Below are 15,779 nucleotides of genomic sequence, written 5' to 3'. Positions count from 1 at the left end.
CCCATAGCCAATCTGCTCCTGTACAGACACAACATTGACATCTACTCAGCAATGTACAAAATCTCCCAGTTATGTCCTGTACACAAAAAGAGCAACAAGTAGAACCCAGCCAGTTACCAGCCCATCGGTCTACTCTTGATGATCAGCAAAGTGTTGGAAGAGGTCCTCAACAGTTTAATAAAGCAGCACTTGCAAAATAATCATCTGCTCAGTGATACTCATTTTGGTTTCTGCCAGAGCCACTGAGTTACTGCTTTCATTACAGCTTTGCTCCAAACCTGACAAGTGAACTCTACATTCAAGGTGGGTGTGACTGCCCTTGATGTCAAGGCTGCATTTGACAGAGTGTGACATTTGATTAACTCTATCAAAACTGGAGCCAATAGGAATCAGGAAAACTCTCCACTGGTTGGAGTCATGTTTAGTTTCAAGGACTTTTTTTTAATTTGGAAGTCAGCATCAGGACATCACAGTAAGAGTTCTTCAAGGTGATGTCTTGGCACAACCATCTTCAGCTGCTTCATCAATGACCTTCCCTCCAGCATCGGGTCAGACATGAGGATGTTTGCTGTAGTACAAAAATATTCAACACTATTCACAACATCTCAGTTCTGGAGCACACTATACCAAGATTTGCCGAACATCTAGACTGGCTGGTTAATGTCAAGTAATGTCAAGGAGCAGGCAATAACCATTTCCACCAAGAAATAATATAACTACTGCCCAAACCCCCACTATCAACTAGACATATACATAATGTGCCTGCAAAAGTATGTCAGAGGCTAGGAACTCTGCAGTAAGTATCTCACCCCCTATCTAAGAAATGCCTGTTCACATCTCCAAGGCAGAAGTCAGGAGTGTGATGGAATACTCTTCATTTGCTTGAATGAGTGTAACACCAAAGCACTCAAGAAGATTGGCACCATCCAGGACAAAGTGCTTGCTTGATTGACACCACATCCACAAACATTCTTTCCCTTTACTACTGACACATAGTAGCAGCAGTGTGTACCATTTACGAGATTTATAGCAACATCTCTCCAAGGCTGCTTAGACAGCACTTTCCAAATCCACAAATTTCGACCTCTGGAATGACAAGGGCAGCAGATGAATTGATAAACCACCATCTGCAGTTTTCTCTTCAACTCAAAGCCACCCTGAATTGAAACTATATTGCCATTCCTTCATGGTCAATATTTCAAAATCTTGGAACTCCCTTCTTAAAAGCACTGCTGTTGTACCTCACACCACCATCTTCACCAGGGCAATTAAGAATAGAAATAGCTGTTAAGCTAGTCAGAGACGTCCACATTCCTCGAATAAACTTTGAACAAGTTACAGCAGTAAAATTCCAAACATGGCAATAACTTTATTTTGTAACTGAGAATATTGGAAACACATTTCAGTCCACTTCAGAAGAGGTCTAAGATCAGTAAAGCATTTCAGAGGCAACTGATGTTTTGTTTAAAAGATCAGAATATCTAATTACAGAAAGAGCACAAATAGACCATTTTTGGTTGGGAAAATAGTCATGTGACTCATCCCACCAAGAAAGGAAAAGAGTGCAAACTCACCATTATTTTCAAAAAGATGGGAAAGTTCCCAAAGAGAAACCAAAGAGACAGGAATTCTTTATTTTGGTTTTTAAAATAGAGAAGATTAAACTAATAATGCAGAAAACAAACAAAATAACCAAACTTAGAAGTACTAATTTGGCAGTACAGACTTGAGCACTGCTAATGGACTTGAAATTACAGCCAACAAACCGACAGGGAAGGGGTACAGAAGGAATGACCCCTCAGACTGAAGAAATGTTACACAGCATAAAGAATACCTGATGTTCAAAAATCTGTCTGTTGTGCAGAACAAATTTCATTCTTAAGTAAGGAAGCATGTTTTGTCCTCAAAATTCTGTTGATGTAGTTTAACTATTTCAGAAGAAAACTGCCATTGGATCGATGTAGGAAAACACATCCAGTTGAACATTTTATCAGTCTTCCAAGATTAATGATGGAACATAAAATGATTCACTCGTGGAAATCATTTGGCTTGGAGTCTCAGGTTTATTTCAAACAATCAGCATTGAAGAATCCAAAGATTACACAAGGCTACAAAAATATTTTCCATCCCTAATACCACTGAAGGATCATCAAAAAAATAATACATCAGGAAAAATTTCAAAGAACATCTAAATACTGCTGCTACAATTGAGCTAAAGAGTTCACGTGAGATCATGAGTGAACTTCTAATCAACACAGTCTGAACAGCATTGCTGTCTGCTACAGAGAGTGGCAAAGCAGAACAGTCAATTCTATTGATAACATTGACATAATAGAAATCTGCCACACCAGGCAATATAAAATGAAATAAGACATCTCACTTGCAAACCTCTTGAGAGATCACCACAGATCCACGACATGGCACTTAGGATGAAATTTCACCTCTCACCTGCATTTGTGTCCTTCATGAAGGACATTCATAAAATGCAATATTCTCCAGAAAAGGTGATCAACTATGAACAGCAACCATGTCACCAGTTAAACATGTTCTCAACAAAAAAATGTTAACAATATAATGGATCTTCAAGGGAAGAAGTAAACGAATAATCAATGTTCAGGTCAAATATCCATAAGCCAATAAACTGCAATTTTCCAAGTCTGAAACATATGTGCTTGGGAAGAATCGTTGAACTCTTAGTCCATTTAAGCCCATGAAGTCAAAGACTTGAGACAGTGGAGTGAAGTTGTAGCTATAAAATTAATATCATTGTTTATACCATGAGTTAATCAAGGGAAGAAATGTTTAGGAGAGATAGTGTTTAAGACAATGGATATGATAGGTTAATCTGAGCTTAAATGAAGCTCCATCCATCTGCTATCTCACTGGTTGGAGCATCAGGTAGTTGAAGAATTTTGGGCAGGCAGCAGTTGGACATGAGTATAGTCTCCTGATGAACACATACGTGTTTTCTCTACCTCTAGTTTTTAATAGTTAATATGCTTAACTATTAACGTAACCTGTATGCAATTACTGAGATTTAATAAACTTCACTCTGTTATGTAAGACAACAGACTCTTCTGCTGAGACTTAATTGTCATCCATCCTCCACCACAGACTACAGAACAATCCCTCAGTCTAGGATAGGAAGAAGGATTGCTCGCATTAGCAATCTGTGTTTGATATCCAGGCATCACATCACATGATAACATGTTGACAACAATCTCATCGAGTTATCTTGAGTCTTCAACACAGAAACAAGCCTTTCAGCTCACTGGACCCTTCTTGCTTTACATGTTTCATGTGAGTTGACTCCCGTCATTAATTCACTCCATTCCTTCAACGTATCTTATTCAGCAGGTGATGCATTGACTCCATCAGTGGTGTCCCACTCCCCACTACATTTCCCTTCAGACCCATAACACCCATTCCATTCTTCTCTATCCTCCCCATCTACCTGGATTGTACAATCAAATCTTGCATCATCCCAAACCCCACTTACCCTTGCCTCTCATGAACATTTGATTGTATAATTGTAGTTGTAGTTACAATTACAAATACAAAATGAATTATACAAAGGACAGATATGGTACCAAGTTTAATGAGGATTAAGTGTCAAAAGTTTCCTTCTTTTCTACACACCAATTTTAAAAGAAGTTAGAAACTGCATCTGTTTTCCAGAGAACTCATGACACATTTAAACACAGCCTGAACTTGGCCAGTTTTGATTCATACCTGACAAGTTCAGAAGAAACTTGTTTGTATGCTGTTAAGTCAACATCAAGAGTTAACTGGCATCAGCAATAATAGTGTGTGGGTAACAGCAATCAGATTGTCTGCTGTTATAAGTGTGTTTGCAGCATTTCCCCCATCAAGGATAATATGATCCTTGCGTTTTGCCAAGTCCTGACAATTCAAATATAATTAACCAGGCAAAAAGGGACTCTATTATGTGGTAGACTTTACTGTGGAACTTGTTAATTTTAACTGTGTCCTGCATCAAACTGGGATTAATTTTTTTTCCTCATTAAAGTATCCCAAAATTTCCTTCCCATACGAAAGTAATTTTGGTCTGAGAAAAATAAATATTTGGTCCTGACCCCTTTGTGGGTGTGAAACTGGCAATTTCAATAATTGCTTCCATACAATATGGAATGTAAAGTTTTGCAAACTTTTTGAAGTGTGAATTTAATGGAATTGTCTGTGGAGTACAGGGATGTTTGTTTACTTTGTTTTGCTGGTTACTTCATTTTGTGCAATATTTTCAGGCTGGTGATATGTATCAAGGATCTTTTTCCTTTATATTGTCCAAAATGATCTTAGAAATACTTGTTGTACAAAATGGCATTTGTGAAAACATTGCATATGATGTGTGTTGCATTACCCTCAATATCATCCAAGATCTGAGCCCTCGTTCAGGGTTAATCCAGTTTATTCCTTCAAGGCTGAAATTAAATTGATAAATATTTCAATCAGTCAAATATTTTCTGAGGATTGACAACTTAAGGCATTTTAAGGGTTAAAATCAAGGGGCTTCTACATCTCATTGGTGTCAATGCATCACATTCTCAAGCAGTTTAGTTTAGTTACCACAAAATTCAGATACTCCTGTCAAAATGATGAATGCTAATGTTTTCAGACTATTCACATTTTCTGATCCAAAAGCATATCTAGCTAAAGATGGCATTTTGAAATATGAAATTGTTTCATTGAAATTTAAAACCATATAGCAATCCTATTTACCTTTAAGTAAAAAAGTTGCCTTATCACAACAAAGGTTCACCAATTGTAGTACCAAAGACACTCAGAAAAACTAGAGTCAATCTGAATCAGGTTGAAAGCTCTTCATGATTGGGATTGTTAACCTGAGCCGACCAACACAAATAGGAGATTAGAATCTCCTCAGTTGAGAGAAAAAAATATAACCAGGAGATTTAAAGAAAAAAAAAGAAAATATACATATGTAACCAGGAGATTAGAACCTCCTCAATTTAGGGTTGACTCTGAGCTGGCTGACTAGCTACAGCCAGTGTACTGTGCACTAGTAAATAAAAGGTGATGGGACACTAGTCTCTAAGCAATTATTTCAGCCTAACTATCTCTAGCTGTTTTATCAATGACCTTGCTCTGCCATAAAGTCAGAAGCGCAAATATTGTGGTGCAGAGGTAGAGTTCCTATCCCTAGACCAGAAGGCCCAGGCTCAAGTCTCACCTGTTCCAGAGGTGTGTAATAACACCTGAACAGATTGATTAGAAAAATAGGTTAAACTAAAATTATGAATATTCACTGATGTTTGAGCAGTATCTAATACCATGCACAATTCCACAGATGCCAAAGTATTCTGTGATCATCAGCAGCAAACCTGGAATGACATTCAGGGCTGATTGTGAGAAGCAGCATTCACACCATGCAAGTGCCAGGAAATAAGAGTCACACAGCTTGGAAACAGACCCTTCAGTCCAACCAGTCTACACTGAACATAATCCCAAACTGAACTAGTCCCATCTGCCTGCTCTTGCCCTATATCCCTCCAAACCGGTTCTGTTCATGTACTTCATCAAATGTCTTTTAAATGTTGCAACTGTGCCCACATCCACCACCTCCTAAGGAAGTTCATTGCTCATGTGAACCATCCTCTGTATAAAAAAATTAGCCCTCATTTGTTTTTTTTTAAGTTCTCTCTCCTCTTACATTAAGCATGTGCCCCCTCCTCTTGAAATTCCCATCCTAGGGAAAAGACACCCACCGTTAACCCAATCTATTGACCAAATGATTTGATGAACTTCTATAACATCACCTCTCAACCTCCTATGCTCTAGTGAAAAAAGCTTCTCAGCCTATCCCAGGTGGCACAGTGGTTAGCACTGCTGCCTCAGTGCCAGGGACCCAGGTTCAATTCCAGTCTCAGGTGACTGTCTGTGTGAAGTTTGCACATTCTCCCTCTGTCTGTGTGGTTTCCTCCCACAATCCAAAGATGTGCAGCTTAGGTAAATTGTCCATAGTGTTCAGGGATGTGTAGGTTAGGTGCAAATGTGGAGTTAGGGTAGGAGAATGCGTCGGAGTGGGTTACTCTTTGAAAGGTTGGTGTGGATTTGCTGGGCCTCATGGTCTGTTTCCACACTGTAGGGATTCTATCCAGCCTTTCGATGAATATTTTTCACAAGAAACTTAACCGTCTCCCCTTGATACTGAATTTCGTTACCATCACTGAATCTTCTCCTATCAATCTCCTCAGGAACACCATTGACAGGAAACTGAAGTGGACCAGCCATATAAACATCTAACAAGAGCAGGCCAGAAACTGGGAATTCCACAGTGAGTAATTCAACGGCTGACTCTCCAAGCCTTCCCAGCATTACTCAAGAAGTTCAAAACCATCTGGGAACAAATGAGCATTAGGAATAGCAGGAGGCCAGTCAGCCTTATCTGCTTGGTTCATTATTTGAGAACATCATAGCCCATCTGTGAATCAATCAACTTTCTATCTTTGTACCATATTCCTTGTTAAATTTCTTTAAGGCAATATCTAATTTCACCCCTGAAAACCTCAATTGACCCCAGCCTTTTGAGGTGATAGAGTTATATGTTTCCACTATTCTTCATAAAGTGCTTTCTGGTTTCATGCTTGAATGACCTGGTTCTGATTTAGTGCTGTGTCCTCTCCTCTTGATGTCCCCAACACAGAAAACATTTCCAATCGAATTCTTTGAACATATCAAATATTTGATCAGAACACTCCTCAATCTCTAAAACTCAAAGGAATGCAAGGTAATTTTATGGAAACCACAGTCCATGTGAAACTGTCAATTGCAAGTACCCATCTGATCTATCTGTAGTGTCCAGATCTCTAATCAAGTCCCATTTGCTAGTATTTGGCCCATATCTCTCTAAACCTTTCTTATTCATATACCCATTCAGATGCCTTTTAAATGTTGTAATTGGACCAGCCTCCACCACCTCCTCTGGCAGCTTATTTCATATACGCACCACTGTCTGTGTGAAAAAGTTGCCCCTGAGCTCCCTTTTAAATCTTTCTCCTCTCACCTTAAACCAATGCCCTCTAGTTTTGGACTCACCCATCCCAGGGAAAAGACCTTGTCTATATATCTTATTCATGTCCCTCGTGATTTTATCTATTATATTTTATATTCTCTAAAGTCACCCCTCAGCTTCCGATGCTCCAGGGAAAAATGGCCCCTGTCTATTCAGCCTCTTCCTATAGTACAAACCCTTTAACCCTGGCAACATCCTTATAAATCTTTTCTGAACCCTTTCAAGTTTCACAACTGCCTTCCAAGAGGAGGAAGAGCAGAATTGCACACAATATTCCAATAGTGGTCTAATTAATGTCCTGTACAGACACAATATGACTTCCCAGCTTCTATACTCAAAGCACTGACCAATAAAGGCAAACATACCAAAAGCTTTCTTCACTTTCCCACCTACCTGTAACTCCACTTTCGAGGAACTATGAACCTCCACTCCAAGGTCTCTTTGTTTCGCAACCTTCCCGAGGACCTTACCATTAAGTATATAAGTCCTACTCAGTTCTCCAAATGTGACAAAGCTCAAGGAGACTTCATTTCCAAATCACTATTGTTTTTAAATGATCACCTATGAAAAGTTCATTTTCAGACACTAGGTTGCATTATCCCTCATCTATGCTGTTTTTGGGTAGGGCCCCCTGTTAGGATGGCAGGGTCACTGAATTTGCCCTCATATATCATGAGTCTAAGTAGTCAAAACAAGAATAAAAATAGAATGGAAATAAAATGAGTATAGAATAGGGCTGCATAATTCAGCCTTATTAACACATATCTGAAACTTCCAAGATCTGTCTTGATATGCACTCAGTCTCATTTACACTTCATTTAGCTTAACACATCGACTTGAACCTGAAGCAACATACTCCCGAGTGTGCACTCAAATGTCATTCTTTGTCTTAAGATTTCAATCTGTTGAACATATTCTGTTCTCTTCCCCTATATTTTGACTATTTTGAAGAGTGATAGTTCTTGCTTTTTAACCCACCTACAATTTTGCTGATTCTAAAACTCTATCATAATCTTCCTGCAGCTTGAGTGAATACTTACACCTTCAGACAGACATAAGCACAGAAATTACTAATGTGGTCGTAGTCACTGAATGCTAAATACATTTATATGATATCTCTTTATCCACTGTTTGAAAACCTCCCCGATAATAGTGAAGCACAAAGAACATTGTATTTCACATCATGAGCAAGTCACGATTATTGCTTTTGGCACAACAGTGCTTTCTAACAGCAAGAAAAAATCTGATAAATCAAGTCAAACCTTTCTGAACAATCACAGTTGCCCAAACAGACATGTTGTATAACTCTACCCTAAACACCAAACAATACCTGTTCCATCAGTTTAAAACAATTTACAACAACAAAGTAAAATTTGGATTTATATATCACCTTTTATATTTGCAAGTTGCCCCAGAGTACCTTATACATTACTTTGAAATGTAGACAACGTTGTAATATAGGAAATGCAGCAGCTGTGTTATATACAGCAAGATCAAAAGAAATCAATGCTAATGGCAAGATAATCTGTTTTAATGATGGTGGTTGAGGGAAAAATATTGGCCAGGAAACAGAGAAGAATCCCCTTGATTTTCTTCAAAGTAGTACCATGAATCATTTAAATCCACCATAGTTTAACCATGGTTAAGCATTTCATTTGAAAGGTGGCACCTTTGACAGTGTAGTCCCAATGCTCTCTACAGCAATGCTGCAGCCCCTCAGTACTGATTACCCACCACTGCTTAGTCCCTCAGTACTGACCCTGTGACAGTACAACCCCTACTTGGTACTGCATGGGTATAATCAGCATAGATTACTGCCTCAAGCCTCTCAAATGGGACTTGAACCTATGACTTTGTGACTTGGAGGTGAAAGTATTACTCAAGTGTGTCACAGCTGACAGAGAATTGTTGATCAAATTGCATTTAAAAGGTGAAAGTCAGACTATCAAATTCCTCATCTTTTCATTTAAAATCCCAACTGTGATTGTTCAGAAAGTCAACTGAAAAGTAAATAGATGATTTTTTTGTTTGTGATGAGAGAGCCCTTCACGTCACCTAAAGTGAAGACAGTACAGCAGAGAATTCCCAGGGACAGGAATGCATGGAATCCCGGTGCAGTAAATGGTTAAAACTAGACCTATGAGAATCTTTTTTTAAGTGACAACAGTTTAAACAAAAATGGATGTTGATCAAAAGCAAAGGATGAGGTGACATTTCTTCCACTCTGAAACTAAAAATTCCACTGAGTTTTCCAGCAAAAATGTTATCTTTTCCCTTTCAGTTACTTGGTTAGAATAGATTTAAAAGGACAAAATACCAGGAAGGCATTGCGATGACTAAAACCCATGTGACAAATCATCATATAAATAGGATGACAAGAGTTCTTGAAATGTGCTGTAGCAGAACATCATTCTTTAATGGAATTGTTTGTAATAAGAAGCAGGGTGCAAAAAGGCTATTTACAGAATGTATTGGGACATTACTAAGTCCTTAGGACATCTTTCCACCATTAGACACGCTGCATTGACCAGTTCTAGTCTGATAGCTGTCTCTCTGGTATCGAGGGACATGCTGTCCAGACAGTCAAATGGATCAGACTATGTGGTTACATAAAGTGTTTATATTGTGCACAGTACCAGGTTTCAGTGGCTAGTTGTACTGTTGTCTGATGGATCCATATTTTTCTGTGCCCTGATTGAAAGGATTCAGGTTCAACTGCTTGTCTGCCACTTTTTGGACAAAAGATTTTTTTTGATTCGAATCATGTTTGCTGGGCCTCTCAATGAGGCAGTTTTACAGACAGACGTTTTCTATATCATGATGTACCTTGACTCACAGGGATGCTCATTAAAAAATGCCTCACATTCACCACCCCTCACAAACTGAAACGGGAGAAATGTCTTTTACATTTCCTGATGCACGATTCAAGTCTGACAAGCACCGCCAATGCTGTGTTCTTTCTCCTGTGTATATTTTATGATATAAAAACATGGGAAGGGACAGCTGCCAAGCTGCACAAGAAAGCCCATTCCATCAGCAAAACTGATCATCAAGAGCATTCCTGATGTACTTCACATCCTCAAAGACTCCAAGCTCCTTGACTCACCTGAAATGCATCTGTTATCAGTAATCTCACAGAACGCAGAGAACATAGCCTCTTCCTGATATAAAAACCTTCTCCATATTCCAATACAGGTAACACCTGTCAGATTTAGCCAAATCCTTTCCACCATCAGTCAACTGCGATCACAAGGATCCTCCAGCACTGGAGAATGTTTCCACATTTCCCTCATAAGTTAGAAGAATGCCCAAAGCCAAGTTAATTGTTGGAAGCAAGTTGCATTTAAAAGCTACAAAACACTCACTTGGAGAAATAAGTAAGTTTGTGGGATGTCACAAAGATTGGCCACAAGGTTGACATTGAGGAGGAAGATGTTAGGGTAAGGTTAAGGGGGATATAGATGGATTGGTCAGGTGGGCGGATGGAATTTAGCCCTGATAAATGAGGGGGGATGCATTAATGAAGAAGGAATAAGACAAGGGAGTGCTCAATGAATGGCAGAACACCTGGGAAGCTCAGAGGAACTGAGAGATCTTGAGGTGCCTGTCCACAAATCTCTGAAGGTGACAGTAAGAGTCATAGCATCACATAGCACAGAAACAGACCCTTTGGTCAAACCAGTCCATGCCGACCATGTTCTCAAACTAAATTAGTTCAACCTGTTTGTGTTTTGCCCATATCCTTCCAAATCTTTCCTATTCATGAACGTATCCAAATGTCTTTTAAATATTGTAACTGTACCTGCTTCCACCACTTTCTCGGACAGTTCCTTCCATACAGAAACCACTCTCTATGTAAAAAAGTTGCTCCTTATGTCCTTTTTAAATTTTTCTCCTCACATCTTAAAAATATGCCCCCAACTTATGGAAAAGACCCTTGCCTTTGACCTTATCTATGACCCTTATGATTTTATAAATCTCAACAAGGTCACCCCTCAATACCCAAGCTCCAGTGAAAAATGTCCCAGCCTTTCCAATCTTTTTTTATGTCTCAAACCCTCCATTCCTGGCAACATCCTGGTGAATCTTTTCTGAACCCTCTCCCGTTTAATAATATCCTTCCTGTAACGAGGTGCAGAACTGCACACAATAGTCCAGAAGAGGCCTGACCAATGCTCTGTACAGCCTCAACATGATATCCCAAATGATAGGTGTCAGCAAAGAAGGCAAGTTCGCTAAACACTCTTAACAACCCCGTCTACCTGTGACACAAATTTCAAAAAATTATGTATCTGAACCCCTACGTATCTCTGCTCTACAATAGGGCAATTAAAAGGGCAATTTAAAAAGCATAAGGAACACATCCCTTTATCAGTTGTGGCATAGATTATAAGAACGGGGAGGTCATGTTGGGGCTGTATAGGATTTTGGTTGGGCCACAGCTGGAATCCTGACTGCAGTTCTGGTTACTACATTATAGGAAGCATGTGTTTGCACTGGAGAGGGTGTAAAAGAGATTCACCAAGATGTTGCCTAGGCTGGGGCATTTCAGCTGTGAAAAGAGGCTTGATAAGTTTGTCTGGTTTTCTTTAGAGCAAAGAAGGTTGAGGGGGGACCTGAGGTGGATAAGGTTATGAGGGGCATGGACAGGGGAAAATAAAGCAGCTGTTCTCTTAGTTGAAGGATCAATAACAAGAGGGCATACTTTAAGGTGAAAAGCAGAAGATTCAGAGGGGATTTGAGGAAAAACCTTTTCACCTGGGGGCCTGGAATGCACTGCTTCGGAGGGTATTTGAGGCGGGAAATCTCACAACCTTTAAATGTACTTGGATGATCACTTGAAGTGACTAGGCCATTCAAGGGTATGGGTCGAGTGTGGGAAAGTGGGACTGGTGTAGCTGGTAATGTATTTTTAACGGTGTAGACTCATTTTCTGTACCGTATGATTCCATGATTCTCAGGATGGTGTTCCTTGGAGGGGAATTTAAAGGTGGTGATGCTGACTCCCCTATTTGTCAATAATCTATCCACCTCCATGTTGAAAATATTCAATAATTCTGCCTCAAGGAACAGAATTCCAAATCAAGACCAACAATGGAAAAAGAAAATTCTGCTCACATCCACCTTGACTGAAAGACCCTTTGTTTTTAAACTAATGTCCCCTTATTTTAGTTTTTCCCACAAGGAGAAAGATCTTTCAGCACCCACTCTGTCAAGTCCTCAAGAATGTTATATGTTTCAATGAAATCACTTCTTACTCTTCTTAACTCCAATGGACATAGGCCAAACCTGATCAACATTTCCTCATAAGATAACCAACTCCTAAGTCAGGTATCAGTCAAATGAACACTCCTGAAATACTTTCAACACACTTATATCCTTTCTGAAACAAGGGAAGCAAAACTGTATACCTGCAAAAGGGTCAGGGCTAACCCTAACTCCAGATGTGGTCCCACCAATGGTAAAGCTGAAGCAAAACTTCCTTATTTATATATGCTATACTCTTGCATTAAGCAACATCAATTTATTTGCCTTCGCAATCTGCTTTTGAAGAAGAGTTATGCTGGAATAAAAATGTACCTCTGTTTCTCTTTTCAAAGATGCTGCCAGACCTGCTGAGCTTTTCTTCAGCCAGAAACACAGAGTGGGTGTTCCAACACTCAAGAAGCTTGACAACGTCCAGAGTAAAACAGCCGCTTGTTTGGCACCACAGCCACAAATATCCACTCCCTCCACCGCCTGCTCAGTCGAATTCCTCTCCAATAGCATTCTGGGTCTACATTAAGCAAATGGACTGCAGTGGTTCAAGAAGGCAGCTCAACATTACCTTCTTAATGACAACTAGTGACAGGCAATAAACGCTGGCTCAGCTAACTACATCCCATGAGTGAAAAAAATTATTTTTTATATCATATGATGGATATGCAGCCACAATTTATCTGATTTAAGCATCAGAACATCCAGCTACCTCAGTGCCTCAGAATTCTGCAATCTCACTCCACTTAAATAATATGTTGCTTTTCTATTTGTCTAGTCAAAGTGGACAAGTTCACATTTTTCCACATTATATTCCATCTGCCAAAGTTATGCTCACTCACTTCATTCATCTATATCTGTTTACAGATTGCTTGTGTCCTGTTGATAAATTACTTTCCATCCTATCTTCATACCATCAGAAAATTTAACAACTTTGGTTCATTAATCCAAGTGGCTGATATAAATTGTATATACTTGAGGCCACTGTCATACTGCACTAGTGACAGCTTACCAACCTGAAAATGATCCATTTATGCCTACTATCTCTTTCCTGTTAACTAACCAATGTCTGACCATACTAATAAGTTATCCAGTAGGCCATGCACTTTTATTTTGTGCAGTAACCTGTGATGTAGCACTTTGTCAAAACGACAATCTAAGCACACTACATCCACAGGCTCCCTTTTATCCACATTATTTGTTACTTCTTCCACTAACTCTAATAAGTAAGTCAAACATAACTTGCCTCTGACAAAAATATGTTGACTCTGACTGATGCATTGAGATTTTCCAAGTGCCTTGCTATGACATCCTTAATAAAAGATATCAGCATTCTTTTCATATACCTGGTGTTAAACTCACTGGCTCAGTTTCCTGCTTCCTGTCTCCCTCCTTTCTTGAATAGAGGAGACACATTCACTAATTTCTACTCTTCTGGGACCTTTTCAGCACATGGGGGATTTTGGAAAACTGAAACTAATGTATTTACTGTTTAAATAGTCACTTGTTTTACAATTCTAGGACGAAGTCCATCAGGACCTAATGTGTTGTTACCTTTTAGTTCCTGTAATTTCCACACTACTCTTTCCATGGAGAATGTAATTCTTTTAGGTTCTTCCCTCTCTTTCATCTCCTGATTTATATTTATTTCTGGGATGTTATTTGAATCCTCTGCAGTGAAAACAGTTAAATAATAGTTCAATTCACCTTATTTTCTATCATTAATTCCGTAAAGTGTCTCCCTAAAAAGTCAACATGCAATTTACCGAGGGCAATTTCTCTATTTTTGCTAGAGGTAGACAAGTTTCTGTGTAAATAGTGCATAAATTCATTAGGACTGTCAAGTTATCAAACACCTATCAAGCTGTCAGAGGGTCCTATAAAAATTGTTTAGCCTATCAAAGAGAATTTTCAAGACTAGTATTTATAACGAAAGATATGATGGTGCAAATAGAAATAGCTATGCATGATATGGTAGCCATTACAGAGATGTGGCTGCAAAAAGCTTAGACCAGAATATTCATGGGCAATTTAGAACTATAGTTTTTTAATATTTCTAAAGAATTCTGGACAGTTAAAAAGATGATTGCTTCTAGTTCATTATGACTGTTGACATAAGTCTGAGGATTTTTATCATGCTGCATGACTGATTTTATCAAAGAATATAATGGGTTTACATGGATAGAGCATTAAGAGTCCATCAGGATGAGTGCAGGAGGGATAATTTATGTGCTTTATGTATTTTTGAACAAGTAGGCAGACAATTATTGCAGTGGGATGCTTTTTATATCATAGTTTGATTGATAACTACAGGTGGTTTTGGATTCTTTGATATGGGATTATGAATGTGAATACTAATTGCACTTAAATTAAGTGTTTGCTTTTATAAATTTATTGAGGAAGTTTAAATGTAGTAGAATGTGTTTTATGATTTTTCTTTCTCAATATAGTAAAATCTGCAGTACAATTTAATAAGATCTTACTTCTCATCAGTGCAAAGGATGATATGTTTTCAAGAAGGACTGGGCAAAGGATAGAGGGCATTGTTTAACATAGAACATTATAGCACAAAACAGACCCTTCAGCCCACGATATTGTGCCAACATGAATTGATGTAATAGCTATTTTTTAAAAGGCCAGGGTATGGGTACAAGGGCATAGGTTGCATGGAGCGTGTAGGGGGCCACTTGGTATAGCCTTGGTGCAGGAAGATAGATTGAGTTAAAGTGTGTGGGAGTCATGGGGATGGGTACAGGGCATTAGGTGTCATGGGTTGACTGGCTGAAGCAAGGACTGTGTAGTGGGTGAGGTTGAAGTGAGGGATAGAAGAATGATTTCCATAATTTTCTCTGCTGACCAAACCTAGGAATGAAAAATTGGAGCCACATCAGTTTTCAGAGCAAACAGACAATTTGAATGTTAATTCCACACTGGGTGAAGAATTGACAATCTAACCCTTAACCTCTTCATGCCTAATCATTTCAACACCATCTGTTTCGTTTGGTCATCATCTAACTTTACTCTCCACATATTTACTGATGATTCAGCTAAATAAGGATATTGTTAGTTTCAGATATATTATTCAAAACCCGGCTATCCAAAATTAGACAGTATTGATATTCAGTTAAATCAATGGTGAGCACCTGAATTGCAGATGTCTAACACAACATGCAATGCATAATATCCTGAGTGAGATGATACAATATTAATCCAAGCATCAAAAAGAGTACCAGAGGGCTTATGCCCCAAACAGGCATTACTGTCTTTGCATCCACCAGTAAGAGGCCAAATACCCATTTTATGATTCCATAATGCAACTGTTTTTCTCTGAGTGCGGCCATTAATGTTGATACAGAGCTGAAGCTACAGCCTTTAAAGGGACCACTAGCAGCTTTTATTGGAAAATTAAAATACCTGACACAAAGCCAAAGGTTGAAGGAGTGCATTTAAAAGACACAGGCCACTTTTAGAT

At 38.8% G+C, this 15,779-nt stretch overlaps 1 protein-coding gene across 2 annotated transcripts in view; it reads right to left on the bottom strand.

Moving 5' to 3' along the window:
• bnc2 (basonuclin zinc finger protein 2) overlaps positions 1 to 15,779 on the bottom strand; it is a 568,898-nt gene that overhangs the window by 430,373 nt on the left and 122,746 nt on the right. Inside the window, exon 2 of one of the 2 annotated variants that reach the window (XM_043717596.2) lies at positions 4,382 to 4,442. The exons of the other annotated variant lie outside the window; for it this stretch is intronic. Coding sequence (XP_043573531.1) covers positions 4,382 to 4,442 — 61 coding nt within the window. The remainder of the gene's footprint in view (positions 1 to 4,381; positions 4,443 to 15,779) is intronic. 2 annotated transcript variants of the gene reach the window in all.

This window comes from Chiloscyllium plagiosum, unplaced genomic scaffold (assembly GCF_037043375.1).
Source record: "Chiloscyllium plagiosum isolate Xiang-an unplaced genomic scaffold, Cpla_swu_hap1 HiC_scaffold_2, whole genome shotgun sequence".
In the NCBI taxonomy this organism is placed as follows: Eukaryota; Metazoa; Chordata; class Chondrichthyes; order Orectolobiformes; family Hemiscylliidae; genus Chiloscyllium; species Chiloscyllium plagiosum.
The sequence above is the reverse complement of the archived record's forward strand: the minus strand, read 5'-3'. Positions and strand labels throughout refer to the sequence as shown.